We start from the raw sequence: 16,549 nt of genomic DNA, 5'->3' as shown, positions 1-16,549 counted from the left end.
TATGATAATTGCAGCTAATTTAAGTCATCACAATACATTCTTAACATTTTGCACATACTGGTTTACTTAAACTTCAAGGTAAGTCTGATATATTGTTATCATAAGAATGTGAAACTGTGGACAGTAAAGGATCCCCTTCTCTTTTTAACAGCAAGCTTCCTTTAGCTGCCTGACCTACTAAAAACCCATAAACGTTATTTGCCAGGCTATTGGCATGGTCTTTTTACCAACCCTGATGACACGGAATTAGCTAAAATCAAAATCACATTTGCAATTGGTACAGAGCAACTCAAATTACTCAAATTGGTTGATTATACTGTTAAATGACACACCTCCAATAATAGTTCAGTCTTAGCAGCCACTTTAAAAATAATTGACCTTAATTTGAAAGGCAGAGTTAGACTGGGAGAGGGAGAAGGTGAAAGAGTGAGAGAGTGAGAGCAAAAGAGCAAGAGAGCAAGAGAGAGATTTTCTATCCACTGGTTCATTTCTCAAAATGGCCACAAAAGCCAGGTCTGGGCCAGAACAAAGCCGGATCCAGGAACTTCATCAAGATCTCCTCTACAAATGGAAGGGACCCCAATACTTGGGCCATCTCTGACAGCTCTGGCACATTGACAGAGAGGTGGATGGAAGTGGAGCAAACAAGACTCAAACCAGTGCTCATATGGGTTGCCTGCATTTCAGGCAGTGGTGGCTTAACCAGCTGCAATGCAATACCAGACAGACAGCAGCTTCTTTGAACATGCAATGCAGGTAAATGCATGCTTTGCCAATGTGCATGCTCTAGAGACTTTCCACATCTCGTTTCTCTGCAGCTATCATTTTCTGTCACTTAGTTTCACTCAACACTCTATTTTCCTTAACACCATAAATTCCCAAGCTCTTTTTGAACTAGAAGATGTATTTGTTTTCCCTCCCACCTCCTTCCAGGATCTCTTTGTAATGCAGTTTCTCTTTCCCAGATGACCAAGCCCTGGTATTAGCTTTGCTTTCCATAGCGCCATAGTAGGGCAAACCTGTTGCTCAGTGACACCTTTGCTGATAAGAAAAAACATAACATAGGGGCCAGAGCTGTGGCGCAGTAGGTTAATCCTCCTCCTGCCGCCCCGGCACCCCATATGGGCGCCGGTTCTATTCCTGGCTGTTCCTCTTCCAATCCAACTCTCTGCTGTGGCCTGGAAAAGCAGTAGAAGACGGCCCAAGTGCTTGGGCTCCTGCACCTGAATGGAAGACCAGGAAGAAGCACCTGGCTCCTGGCTTCAGATTGGCTCAGCTCCGGTTGTAGCGGCCATTTGGGGAATGAACCAACGGAAGAAAGACCTTTCTCTCTCTCTCTCTCTCTCTCTCTCTCTCTCTCTCTCTCTTTCTCTCTCTGTCTCACTGTAACTCTACATGTCAAAAAATAATATCTTTTTAAAAAAAGACGAAGCATAATATTGAAAATATTAATTAAATGTCCTATTAAATATCTGGTCCTTCAGATTTCTTTTTGTTTACATTCTTGAGATTTGAATTTCTTTTATCTTGAATAAATTTCAAATCACTTGTTGAGAAGAAAACAACCAGAGTGCTAATAAAGGAAAACACAACATAGCATCGCTTGAGCTATACATGATAATGAATTACTGAAGAGGTAATTCAGTAACACAGAAGCACAGGATTAGAAAGAATAAAAAACGTGGGGGTGGGGTGTTGGCCTAGGAGTGAAAATGTCTGTATCCCCTTCAGAGTGTTTGATCTCCATACCTGCCTCTGGATCCTGATGACAGCTATCTGCCAATGAAGACTATGGGGGAAGCAATGATCATTCAAGATTTTGAGTTTATGACACCCACACGGGATACCCAAATAGTGACTTTTGGCCAGCGCTATTCCTAGCTATTGTGTGAATTTGGAAAATAAACCAGTAGATGAACTCTTTTCTAAATCCTTCTCTCTCTGTCTCTCAAAAAAAACCAATTTTTAAAGTTTAAAAAAAATATATATAATATGTAGTGTTATTCATATACTACCCTCCAACTTATGGTGCAACACTACAGAAAAAGTTGCAAAAACAAGCAAACAAAAACCATTGCCAACAAAAGCAAACCCAGTAACAATAGAACTTGAAAAGGTTAGGTCACCGTAAAATGTCCAAATCACATCATAATCTCACACTCACACTTCCAAATTATCTTTTCTCAGCAGGGTAGAAATAGAGATTCAAACTGCATAACCTTTCATCCAAGGATACCATTGCTATGCTACAGAGAGGGCTTAAGTAACTTAATTCTTTTCACAAAACCTGATGTTGATATTTGGCAGCATCTAATCTGGCTGAGTGCCCTGACATGAATTGCAGATTCTCTGTGCTCCTTCTGAGAGGAGTTTGAGGAGGATGAAAACAGATGCACACAACTACAGATGGAGCCCAGAAGCCAAATAGCATGAGGCTCTTCGTTGCAACAGGAGTGGATTTGGCAACCTCACACTGTTTTAAGAAATAAAGGTAATTTTCTATAAAGTAATTAGATAGTCACTCTAACAACCATTGCTCTGATTGTATTTTGTTTTCATTAACTTTAGGAAATATTCTCTGAAGGTAAGTAAAATGTGTTTTTGATTATTATTGGTTTTGGTTGTCATTTTTAAGACAAGTAGAACGTTTAGGGTTGAAAGTGCTATTTGATTTGAAACATTTATCTACTGATCTCCACAACCCAAGCTGTTGTTGACATTTTTCACTCAGAAGTGACAAAATGAAAGACAGTTGTTTTCTGATCTAGAAACTTAATCTTAGTTCCAAATTACCTGATTTTCTAGTTATTGCCTGAACCTCTCCAGACTATATTGCTTATCATTACTCTCCTATTCTTAGTGAGCAGGAAACTCTCCTAACTGTTCCAGAATGTCATTCCATCAGCACGCTGGCACCCCAACTCCCACCTCCTTCCCCAAGGGGGTTTCTATTCACTTGTTATCTCCTGGGAGGAAGTGAGATATTTCTTTCTCACATCCATTTGAAAGTTCACTCTATGTTCTGGCCTCTACATTTTACTTCCTCTGCCTTTGCAAGGTGGAGTGATTATCTTAAATTTGACTGAATTCACTCCACTCTGCTTATCCTTAATTGATTACCACAAGTTATTACCATCAACTGATTTCATGAATAGTGCATGCTATTCAAAGCCTCATAGCTCCCTCAGTTTAGAGCAGTTAATTTCATAAACCTTAAACTTTGGTGTACTGTGGTGGAATGAGAAGGCCATGCCAAGGTGGCCACTGGCAAGCCAGTGTCAGTTACTCAGGAATGGCTTTGAAATCCACCTGGAAACAGAGCCTGCCTGGCAACAGGCTGTGATTGGTTGGGGCATAGACCGCCCCTTGACCAGATTGCCTGGTCTTGGCTATATAAGATGTTGTTCCAACTGTAATAAACGAGTCTGCGGACTGCTCGCCTCAATCCTGCTTTCACCCCACTCCCTGGGTCTGTGTGGTGACTCCATGCCTCTTGCCCCCACCACGCTGCTCCTCTCAGAAACGAATCCACTGCAACATTGTTGAGAAATCAACGGCAACAGTGTACTGGTTAGATATTCTCAATCATAAGATGAAAATGGTAATTTAGGGAAGCAACTAAATGGTGCTGAAGCTTGGATTTTAGTTTGTGGTCAGGGTATTTTGGAAAAAGCTTATGTTTTCCAAGTGATATTTTTTACAGTTGAGCCTTTGACATTTTACTCCTGAGGCCTGTGAAAGACATTTAAATCAATTTTGCAGTGACTGTAGGGACTTAAGCAAAGGAATCACCTCATGAAAATATGCCCACATTCTCAGAAGTTCAGGACATCTCCAGGCTTGGTAGTTAGTTGAACCACAGAAAATGATCACAAAGGGCCACTTGAGGTGCCAGAGGAGTTCTCTATAAGATAAACCAGGTGGAGTTTAACAGTCAGCAGAATCTGAGGTCTGATAAGCAGGAGCTAGCTGCTCAGGGCTTAGGAAGTCAAAGGCATGGAGACTTTGATGTTCCCTTCTGCAAAGGCTAGATGACTTGTGACCCTGCCAACTAACACCTGTACATCAATTGATACAGATGGTATTAGCATGCATAATTACACTGCTTGCTTCACAACTCCAGCATTTCCTAAGCAAACCTAACAAGCATAGATGAAGTAAAGCTTCAGTTTTAGGCAAAAGAACAACTTACTCCTTTACATTCCTTTTCAGCATTTGTTGCTGTTACATCTTGTGGGAGCTGAATTCTACATGTACTGCAGAGCAACAGGAAGACTCTTGCCTTAAATTGTTAATGTCAAGCCTATATGAGTAGAGCTGAGTGAGCAGCTCCAAATCTTTTATATATCCCCAGTCAAGAAAGAAACAACAAATGGATATGCTCTGAGATTTCTGGCTAGTGCAAAAAACCATATGAATTTATTAATTTCATGTGGGAAAGGTTCATACTTAAGAGGCAGCTTCCATAAGTATAAATATTTCCATATGAGGCAGCAGAAGAACTAGTCACTGTGCTACAAAATTCAAAATACATACTTAGAAGAGTAGTGAATGTGCAGTGCCTATAAAGAGCCCAAAGTGATTACAGAAATGAATTTCAGAAATCCAAGACTCAAAGGAGAAATGGAAATTAGGAAGTCATGCTAGAAGGAAATAGGGGAGCACCATCATCAACCTACTGAGGGCTACTGCCTTGCTAGTAAGTCCAATTTCACATGACTCAATTTCAAAAGTTGATCAGAAAAGACTGTTGCTTCTATTTGTTTTCTAGTGGTTTAAATGGAAGAAAAATAATTGTTTCACAGTTCCTAGGTATCAATAGGGTCAGATCTTCTGAGGACTCTCTCCTTGACTTACACATCTTCTTTCTGTATCTTCACAGGTTTCCCTCGTGTGCCTGACTGTATTCACATTTCCTCTTTTTTTTAAATTTTTTTAATTTATTTTTTTATTTTTTGACAGGCAGAGTGGATAGAGAGAGAGAGACAGAGAGAAAAGTCTTCCTTTTTGCCGTTGGTTCACCCTCCAATGGCCGGCACGGCCGGCGCATCTCGCTGATCCGAAGCCAGGAGCCAGGTGCTTCTCCTGATCTCCCATGCGGGTGCAGGGCCCAAGCACTTGGGCCATCCTCCACTGCCTTCCCGGGCCATAATAGCAGAGAGCTGGCCTGGAAGAGGGGCAACCAGGACAGAATCCAGCACCCCAACCAGGACTAGAACCTGGTGTGCCGGCGCCACAAGGCGGAGGATTAGCCTGTTGAGCCACGGCGCCAGCCCCACATTTCCTCTTTTTAAAAGAACTCCAGTTATAATCGATTAAGGCCGCTCATGTGATCTCATCTTGCCTTAATACCATCTCTAGAGATCCTGTCTCCAGTATACTGTCACGTTCTGAATTACTGGGAGTCAGGAGAGCAGCATACGAATTTTAGGTGGCACAACTCAGACTATAATAATACTGTTTGGGAATGTCTAATAGTATCATACTTGATATCTATTTTCCTTTATTTCTCCTGGGCTAGTTACTCAGTCTTAACAGCTCAAAAAAACTTGACAAAAATGAAGGTATTTATGATTTAAAAATAAGACTTGAAGACTTCATTCTGCTCTCCTTATGTATTTCTGGAATTGTGGACTTTGTCATTCGTAAGGTGGTTCATCTTCTGATGACTGGAGTTTGCTTTACACACTACTTATTTAGGATGACTTCGATTGCAGAGGCAACCCATTCTCAGAAAGAATATCACATGTCATGGAAGTAGGAAGTGTCAGAGCCAGGCCCAAACTAGACTGAATGTTAAAACCTTGAAGTTCTAGTGAAGTGACATTCTGACAGTAGGGACTCCATTTTAGAGCACCAGAGACTCCATCTTGAAAAAGCACCCCCCAACTGTGAGACCATGGTCTAAAACTAAAAACTAAGACAATAGCCGCACAATTACATCCTGCTTGACAGAACATAGAAATCCCCTAGCATGATCACTCAAGTTTAAAACACATAACTGCACCTAGACTAACGTCAAGATTGTAATCATTATTGTCAAAATTTTAATTGATATTTCTTTCACATATGCTTTAGGTCAGCTTGATCCTACCAACCATGTGGTTTTTGCCTTTATAAACCCTGTTGCTTCGAGCTTTGGGGTCAAGAGTTCTTTTGCACATGAGCTCCTTCTCGGCCACTGGCTTTAGGACTCATTCCAAATTCTCATTGTCTGGTGTTTCTCTGAGACTGGCTTCAAACAACATTTGGAACCCCAGTGAGATACAGAGACCACCCCCAGAAAGACCTTTCGCCAGTCCTCCCAGGCTGGAGCTCAGGCCTCAGGGGAGACACCAGCTGGTGATGTTCCAGGGCCCTATGTCCTGATTCACTGACCTAGGCGGCTCGGCTCGGCCTCTTCACAGATCAGTTGGCCTGAGTCCTCTGGTAAGTCAATATCTCTTCGGGGTATTGGATGTCTAACAAGACACCAATACAGCCTCTCCTCCGTTTGAGCACAATGTTAGGACGGGAGACTGGCTGGTTAAAGAAAGGCTTATTAACCTTTCCTGGAAATAATTGGTTTGGGCTCCTGTTTCATGGTCACTTTCCAGCATCCATGATCCTTGGAGGTAAATTCTTTTCCTTGCCCCGCCTGTCTGTCTCTTTTATTCCCTTTCTGCAGAGTCTCTGTCCCTCCCACTGGACATGGGCTCTGCTCAGTCTAAGCCAACACCTTTTTAGTGTATGTTCAAGAATTTCTCTCTTTTGAATCTAGAGAATCACTGCCTTAAAAACTGCCTTGTAACTTTCCAAATTTATTGTGTGACTTGTTTTAACAGATCCAGATGAAATAGTAATGGCAATCAGCTCTAGGATGGATTTTGCTGTCTCTGGTTTATATCACTGATTTCTGGCTAGAGTTTTATAAAAGGAAGTAAATTTCCATGTAAATATAATTTTGACCTTAATTCAGATAAAGGGATGGTATAATATCTTCATCTTATGTCATCTAAGTGTAACCACTGAATGTAAATTGGGTAAAGGTAGAAGAGATAAACTTTGGTGCCATTAGCACCTCACATTCTATGAAAAAAAAAAAACTATTCGGGTTTGTTAACAAAAATGTTTTCATAAACAGTCCATATATGAAGAATAACTCAAGACTGCTTAAAAATATCTGAGGTTGAAATTCAATGTGTTATTTTAAAAATGTTGTCTTAATTTGAAAATTTTACAAGGTTATTTCAAAATGTAAATTAAGGAGATCAACTGAAATATTTGTAAACAACCCTTTGAAATCTATTTAAAAACTACAACGTCTTTTTTTTTAATAGTTCCTGTTTAATTAGTGACTGTCAGTTTTCTAGCCAGCTCCCATAAGCTCTCTTCACTTCCCTATTTCTGACACTGAAAATTGTTCCAAGTCATGGGATGATTCCATGTGTTAACTCATATTTAAAGTTTTTATTTGCCATTTTCATGACAGACCAAAGAGACATCAGTTTTGTGTCTTATTGAGGAAATTTTACATCCTGTGTCTCTATGTAAGTTCTGATTGTTTAAAAACAGCTGAGTCTTCTGGATTGTTTGAATGTATATTCATTCTAAAGCATTTTAGTGACCACTTTGTAATAATGACCACATCTGATCTATATTGTGTCATGGTGTGAAGGAATTTTGCTTACCAGATTTTATGAGCCTTCATGAGATCTTTGACAGGCATTCAAAAATTCGAAGTTCCAAACACCAACTAATTAGGTCATTTGGATTATATAAAATGTACTGTCAAGATGTGAAGTGAGGCTAAATTTTAAGTCATGATAACATAAAATGCTACTGATACAAATGTCCAAAATTACAAAAGTCTAATGATGTTGTTATGTTATCAGTCATGCTAGTTATCTCAATGAAAAAGGCCCAGAGGCCTAAGGAATAAATGTTTTATGAAATCTTACAGGTGCTTTCTAAAATACTGTATAGAGTAAGCAAGTGCCTTTTCTTGTTAGTTAATGAGTTTTATAATTTTAACAATGTCTATTCAATGTCTTCTGCCATCTACAGTTTTGTGTTATCCTCCAAAAACTAAAAATCAGATATGTTGCTCATGGAAATTAAAACTTCATTGGTTCTGTGTTTAAAAGTATCCTCTTTTAGTTTCCAAAGGACTTCTTTTCCCTTGACTTTTATTGTATTCAATTATTTGGGACATTTCTGTAAGCAGATAAAGCCAATAATAGACTACAGGTTCCAACTGAAAAAAAAATGCATGGTTAATTCAGGTTACTAAATGCAGGAAGTAATTCTAATCAATTGATAATTAAAAAAAAAACAGTTAAAGACTTTAAGAAGCTGCTACTGAAACTGTTTTATTGTTCTATCCTGTAAGGTACATTATGTGTTATACATGTGTACATTTTGTATGTCTAAGGGGAAATTTATTAAGAACTCTGTTTTAATAGGCTTATAGAAAAAAGATTGCCTGTTAAACTTCTAAGTTAACCCAAAGGAAATTTTGGTTCATGTGACCTAAATAAATCTTTGTATCAGAGGTTTTAAACTTGTTGGTAAAAAGAAACCACATTTTTTTTTTAAGTCATTGACATGTTTGTGCTCAGATTTACTTGTCAAACAAGTTACACTTGTGTTAAATATTCAAAAAATATTTCCAACTACATGTATACTTAAAATTTATTAAAGGCATTGAACCTTCAGTAAGTGCTTTTGTAAGTTGTTTTTTGCAGTTAAAATTGCTTGCTAAGTTTTCAGTTGATATTAAGTTATTGACAGTGAGCAATCTGAGAAGCCTATATTCTCTTCAAGATGAGAAACTGATCCTATTATGAAGGACTGTCCATCAGGAATTACTGTTTGATCTTCAGACCTTATAAACAGATGGTTAACATTTTTCTGTAATAGTGCCTGGCCACATATAAAAGTCCAGATAGCCTGGTCACACATAAAAGGACAAATAGCACGCCCTAAATAAAAGCTTTCATTATGATATGATTTTACAGATAGTTTTATTTTGTCATGGGCACAGTAAACAGGCAACTCTTCCCTTTTCAAACCAAACTAAGGGAGAGATACGAAGTCTTACCAATTACTTCAAAATTTATAGACAGTTTGGATAAGGTGGTCTTCATGTTTGATTTTATTTGGAAGAAAATAGCTCTCCTCATGGGCATCATCTTATCAGGAGGAACGTTGTCAGAACACGACTTTAACCACAGATTTCTAGTTCAGGCAACCAAAGATTAGAGATGGGATTGAGCACCCCACCTTGGCTGACATCCTAAAGGCCTATTCAGTGGTCTATTTTTGCAGAGACCAGGAGGAAGAGGAGTGAGCTAGGCAACAGGAATAATTTAAGAATAGGTGGCAGGCCAATTAATAACAGCTTTACACAGTGACCTGCCATCAGGGAGACCCAGTAAGGTCAGTCTACCCCAAATGGCATTTGCTTTCTATGTAGAAAGCCAGGACTTCAGACAGATAGCAGCCATGCGAAAGTCTGCCTCTGAAGAGTCCTGTCAGCTCTGCCAGGAACTGGGCCACTGGAAACAAAACTGCCTGGGATTGAAGGACTCCCAGGTCAGCACTGCGGACCCTGTTGGACCCCTCTAAGCTGAAAATTGCTTCACTCTACCTGGCTTCCAATGTAACCACTACCATCAGGGAAACAGCCTTGGGTCAGTAACATTTCAGGCAGAGCTGTAAATTTCCTTTTAGAGATGCTGCCTATTTGATACTAACTTATGCAGGCCAGCCCTCTGCGCAGGCCAGCTAGGTAGTGAAAGTCAACAGGGTCCCTTCCGCTTCCTTATGATGTTTCTTCCAGCACTCCATGTGGAGGGATAGATAGATCTGGGCCTCATATACTTGGCCAGACCTTAACACCCACCTGATTATTAAAAAGCCCCTCTTGTCAGTAGTTTCTGTTTGCCTCTCAATGGGAAAACTTCCTTAGGATACAGACAGCACCTATCTTAGGTGCTCTAATAATGGCTCTATCCTTTGTTCTAGAGTCTGTATATTTAATCTGTTAGATTCATTTTCTCCAGGCTTGAGACAATAAAATTCTAGATGGTCATGATCCTTGGATGGAAGCTGGCTCTGCATCCCCCTTGAGAAGCCACCTCCTGCTGGAACCCTGTCTTTACCATGGGTGCCTAAAATAGGCACCATGGAGAGATCCTGGCTACTCCAGGGATGATCCCCTCAGACCAAAGCAACCTGATGGCTATGACCACCACCCTCAACACTCTGTACCCTAAGTGGTCCCCAGACTACTACTTTCTGTCAGCAGAAAGTAGCTAAGACAAGATCAATGCCCCAGGTCCCTACAGTAGTAGAATGTGGATTAAAAGAGTGAGGGCTGAGGCCATCAGTAGGGCTAAGTGCCTATGGACCCCTCAGGCTTTAGCAGAATGTCTTGTGCAGGCTTTAAGCTGTGACAAGGTTTGCTCTGACACGTGCTCCCACTTCTCTTCACCATGACATCCTGTTGAACCACATCTTCAAGCTAGTCACAAATCTTCCACCCAAAATTTGCAGCCCCCACCCCCAGCCACCAGCAGAGAGATGTACCAAAAGTAGAGCATCCGAGACCCAGCCACTATGTTGGCATCAGAGGTGGGGGCTTTACCTGCTATGCCACAATGCCAGCCAGCCTCATGAGGCATGATTTTAAAAATCTTCACTGTGTTCTACTCTACCCAATATTCTGCAATTATGTAAACACTGTTATAATACAGTACAGAATATGACACCAGCTTGCTGAAATACATTAAAATTCTGAAACCATAGAATTCATCTATAAATTCATGGTTGGATATTTAAACTGATGTTATTATACATGACAATTCCTTTTATCTAGTCTGCATCTTCCAATCATTAAATAATAAACAGAAAAGGTATCGGGATTTTTGCCTACCTTTCTTCTATTTATTTCATTCAGAAGATACCAAAAACAAGGCCATCTTGCAAGTGAGTTAACTGAAAAGATCTGACATAACGTATTTGATAATAATGGAAATATGAATTTGACCAGGAACTTTTAAAAAAATTATTAAAATACAATGAATTACATGAAATTAGGTACTGGAACAAGGATGTTGCTGCCATTTAATATAGATGGAAAGACATTCTAGAAAGTATTGTTCACTATAAGCAACTAAATTGTGATGAAAATGAATGTAAAAATTACTGATGACATTAGTAGTAAAGTTCACAAACTTAATGTGGCTTACAAACTTCTACATTCTTTACTACTTTCATTCTTTGTATTCTTTTTTTTTAATATTTATTTATTTATTTGAAAGTCAGCGTTACACAGAGGCAGCGGCAGGGGGGGTGGGGGGGCGGCTTCCGTCCACTGGTTCCAAATGGTCGCTCAGTTTTCTTTTCATTTAATGCTTCACTAGGTTTTGATGTCAGGGTACTACAGTTTTAGAACAAGTTGCTCAATCCATTTCTATCACTTGAAAGGATTCATGGAAATATAATTACTATTTTGTTCTAAAATATTTGGCTATGTTAAGTAGCTTGATATAATCATTTCACATTGAATACGTGTATTAAAAAATCACAGTGTCTGACATTGTGGCATAAGCTGTGGACTGTGAAGCCAGCATCTTATCTGGGCGACAGTTCTTGGCTGTTCCACTTCTGATCCAGATCCCTGTTAATATATCTGGGAAAGCAATGAAAGATGACACAAGTATTTGGGCCCCTACCACCTATGTGGAGGACCCAGATGGGGTTTTAGGCTCCTACCTTTGATCTGGCATTTTACTTTTCAAATAAATAAAATATATCTTTTAAAAATCGCATTATACTCCATAATGTAGACAATTAGAATTTCTAAATGTCTTATAATTTTATTAATGTTTGTCACTGTTAATGAACCACACCCAGCATCCCCTATTTTTAATTTAAAATCCCTCTTACCAATCCCAGCCTCTTGTCCATTAAAAATAATTATAATTAAATAATAAAATAAAATACTTGGAAGAATCCGCTGATGAAGCTCTTTGGGCCTATAGTTTATTTGAGAGAAAGTTTTAATTTTTAAATTCACTTCATACAAAAGGCCAAGGATGAGAGAAATTTTCTATGTACTTTCAGTTCATGTCTAAAGCTTCATTCCAATTCAGCATTCCAATACAGAATTCCCAGAGTACATTGTTTTCCTTTTCTTTTTTAGAACTACTTTGGAATCTTAAACTACCATGGCCACAGGAGAATAAAAGCAGAAACATAAATATAAAAGTGGAACCAGCACTATTAACTAAAATACTTTCTCATTTTAATTGTTAATGCAGATTACTGGATAACTCACTTTAACCAATTTAAGAATAAAAAAATGAAAACATTCTTAATTTTAGATTAATTGTAATTACATTTTATTGTGTCATTTTTTTACTATTTTTATAAAGGTAGGTGGAGATATATAGATGTGTGAAAAGTAAAAATACTTTCATATTTGCTACAATGTGTAAAATCTCCACTAAATCTAGTTATATTAATATATTGACAAATCTGTATTCAAGTGAGAGTGGTGAGAGTTTTGTCCTATTCATACTATTGTACATTGTTTTCAGGAGTTCAACTTAAATCAGTAATAATAATAATCATAGAAACTTTGTAGAACCTATACAATATTCAAATAACTTTTTTTTATATTTCACCAAAAGTTTGCATTTTGAAAAAAATATAAAATTCAATACTTTGTTGTTACTGTTCTATCAATGAATATAGATTGCAGTATATAAAATTAACCTCATATAAGATATGAAGTAAATATTTGCCATACAATACCCTTGGTATAATAGACAACTTTATCTGATATTGATTATTGAGCCATGGTCATAGAATTCTTTAAAATATTTTATCTTTAATTGCATAGTGTATATTAGTATTTGTCAATTTCTAGCACATAACTATAAGCTATTTTGCTATAAAATAATTTTGAATCAATGTTAATAATTTAAATTCAATACAAATTTCTCATTCCATGCAACATAAAATATAATATTACTTAAAAATTTTTTTTTTCTGGAAGCCCAGATTAAATGCAAACAACCAAACACTGCATAGAGAATCCAGGTCAAGACAAAATGACATCATTATACATGACATAATGTGCCTAATTGTTTCTGGTATTAATAGGCATCAGACCTGCAGAGAATTCAGAGATCACAGAAATGTAAGTTGCTCTCTGTTTAAATATCTGTAAAAAATACAAATCTTTGTAAATATTCTAAAATATTAAAGAAGTTTTCTGTTACTAGAACTGTGATACAATATATGATATTTTCTAGATCAACAGCAACATATATATTTATAGGAAATGTGTCTGTAATCCCATATTTATAGCAGCTCAATTCACAATAGCTAAGATATGAAGTCAACCCAAATGTCCATCAACTAGTGACTGGATAAAGAAATTATGGTAATATACATGAAGAAATACTACTCAGCCATAAAAAAGAATGAAATCCTGTCTTTAACAACAAAATGGATGCAACTGTAAACCATTATGCTTAGTGAAATAAACCACTCACCAAAAGACAACTATCATGTTTTCTCTAATTTATGATAACCAATATACAGAGTATTAAAAAATGAGTATATGAGTGAAATTGACATTTTCAGATTTATTATTTATATCCCTCTTCTATAGTCCTGAGCAACAGTGGCTTTTCTACTTACTACTTGTTGAATTCTTTATTTAGTCGAAGATTAAGCTTGTGATTATAAAGTAAATTGAAAGCATGTCACTGCAAAAATTAAAGAATAAGGAATGGAATGAGGTAGGGATGGTGAGAGGTTAAGATGTATCATTATGTTTTTAAAACTGTATCTATGAAATACATGAAATCTGTTCCCTTTATATAAATCAAAAACATTTTAAAAATTTAATTTCTTATAGAATATTAATAGTTTAGTTGAAATGCTTTGCTCAGACAACTACAACTCATTACCATTGACCAATCCAGAATTTAATAAAGAATAAGGTTATTAGTTGTTAATTTATATACGTTGAGATTTAGTTGTTAATTTGCTGACTTGTTCACTGCTTTTTCCTGCAGTGGGTCTGACTGAGCCTTGATTAGATGCCTGTGATACCGCTCCTTGTACAAGTCAGCATATCAACCCTTTCTATATGAACACATTGCCAACATACCTAAGGCTTCTGATGTTGCAACAATTATCAGTTCATCTGTGGCTGAGCCCAACACATCTAGAGCATGTGTATTTTGCGCAGTTAAAGCAATATTAAAGAATGGTTGCCTCTGAATCAAAATGGATAAACAAAGAGAAGATACTGCGTTTGTTTTCCTCTTTTTTCTCTTGTACTCAAGATCAAAATAAGCTGAAACAAGAATCTCATGAGATGGGAATTAAACTTTCTAGAAACAATAAGGTATCCAGAGATGAGAACAAATCTCTTAGAAAGGAAAACAAGTCTCTTTGGGGAGAAAACAAAGCTCTTCGAGGGGAAAACAAAGCCTTTCGAATGGACAACCAGTTAATCCGAGACAGGAATCACTTCCTGAGGGAGCAAAACCAAATACTCTGGAACTTTGAAAGTTTGATTTTAGAGAGCCAAAGTGCATCTCGGGAAAAAATCAGTGCCTTGAACATAGAAAGGAGCTCTTACTGGCAACAGAATCAAGCACTGGATGCTCACGTCAAGGCCCTCAGGGAACAGGAGAAAGCCTTTGAGAATGAGGCTAAAGCTCTGAAAGAAGAAATAAGATCTCTCCATGAGGAGATCGAGGCCCTGCATCACCAGACAAAAGCAATCAAAATGGAGGAATTGGTTCTGATGAAGAAGGGTGCAGCGCTAGAGATGGAAGAACAGGCTCTGTGGAAGGAGGAACAGGCCCTTCGCGAGGAGAACAAGGCTCTTAGAGAGGAACACAGTGCTCTGGAAGAGGAGGAAAAAGCCCTACAAGACGAGGCAAAAATCCTTGAGAAGTGGAATAAGATTCTTCAGGAGAAACAAGGGATAGGCTTGCTAGAAAACAGTGCACAATGATGCAGCAGAACTGTGACTTGAGTATGTAAATAGAAAACCGTGGCGATCATTGATATTCCAAAAAACAAGGTCCTACATTCTGAAGGTAAAATACTACAGATGAAGTTAGGGTCAAAATCCAGTAACTGTATAATGCTCAATGTTTGTCCTGTAAACAAAATAAAATCCTGGAAGTTAAAAAAAAAAAAAAAAAGAGGTAATTCTTTAGATGTTTTAATTGTCAGACTACTATTGGTAACTATTACTTTAGAATGCAAAAGATGTATCAATCTAAATGTGGCATTGAATATTTCATTCGGATTTGTTGTTTAATTTCAGATACATTAGATGAATACCAAAATTTGCTCTTATGAAAAATTAAGCTCACATAGGAAATATTTGTCCTAGAACTTACTTTTAGAAATATGAACATATAATGAAATATAAAATTTATATATTTAAAGTCTGTCTCTTCTGCCTGTATTTGTGCTTTCTCCCATGAGAAAAATTGTGATAGTACAATCATTATTAATGAGTGTTTATATCATTGTCTACCTTCTTTTTACTTTTCTTTCATTTTCTGTCACCCTCCAGCTCATTGGGAGGTAGAATGTTTAAGATTACTAAAATAGAGAAGAAGGAGTGAGAAAACAAAGATCTCTCAACTAGAATAGAAATCTGCAGATTTGGAATATAAATGTATGGAATATTTATGTTCAGTTGAATTTGAATATAAAATTGACTTCTCAGAAAGATTGTGTTGATAGTTGATCTTATTTACTGTTCTTTGAAGCAAATAATTCAACGAAAGTAAAGTCATATGAACTCACATATCCGTTAGAGCTATTACGTATATATTGTCAGAATATTAGATGCGTTACTGTTCACAGCAAAGAACTGTCACTGTTGACATGACTTGCTATAGTTTTTATGAGAAATGACCCCACTTTAGTGTTTGGTGGTGAGATCAGAAGAGCAGTTTTTAGTATAACAGTAATTATCAATGACTCCTCTCAGTAGTGAAGTGTCATTATTACATCATAGTTAGAGCAATAGTTAGGTTAAACTGGAGGTATAGAACATACTCATTGAGATTTTGTTCTCCCTTCTTTGAACTCAAATGTTAAGCTTCAGATCAGAACTACTGAGAAGAAATTTTGATTTTACAGTATATTACATAAGTGAAAATTATATAATTAAGAAGCACGTTAACATAACTCAGATACAAATAATTCACTATACTGTTCTTTCACCCTCACAGTTTAATCAAAACTTTTTTTTGAGGATTTATTTCATTTATTTGAAAGGCAGATTTACAGAGATAGGTCCTTTCATAGATATAAGTTTCAGAAACATTTTCTCCAATTTATGGTCTGATATTTCACATTCTAACAGTGATGTATGAAGAGCAGAGGGTTTGAATATAGTTTGGTATATCAATTATAAACCTAATAGCATATTGGATTCATGTATAACATTTCATTAGCAAATGTTCTCATATTGGACCATATATTTTTGTTCAGGAAATATGGATGTATG

At 37.2% G+C, this 16,549-nt stretch overlaps 1 protein-coding gene across 1 annotated transcript; it reads left to right on the top strand.

Annotated features, from left to right (window-relative positions):
* Positions 1 to 14,272: 14,272 nt before the first annotated feature.
* LOC133762070 (coiled-coil domain-containing protein 70-like) lies at positions 14,273 to 15,031 on the top strand. The gene has a single exon (XM_062195161.1). It carries the CDS (start codon positions 14,273 to 14,275, stop codon positions 15,029 to 15,031), a length of 759 nt encoding a protein of 252 aa, XP_062051145.1.
* Positions 15,032 to 16,549: the final 1,518 nt, after the last annotated feature.

This window comes from Lepus europaeus, chromosome 6 (genome assembly GCF_033115175.1).
Source record: "Lepus europaeus isolate LE1 chromosome 6, mLepTim1.pri, whole genome shotgun sequence".
Classification (NCBI taxonomy): Eukaryota; Metazoa; Chordata; class Mammalia; order Lagomorpha; family Leporidae; genus Lepus; species Lepus europaeus.
The sequence above is the reverse complement of the archived record's forward strand: the minus strand, read 5'-3'. Positions and strand labels throughout refer to the sequence as shown.

Coding starts and splice junctions, on each gene's coding strand:
- LOC133762070 (XM_062195161.1), top strand. CDS start 14,273: ATGGTTGCCTCTGAATCAAAATGGATAAACAAAGAGAAGATACTGCGT.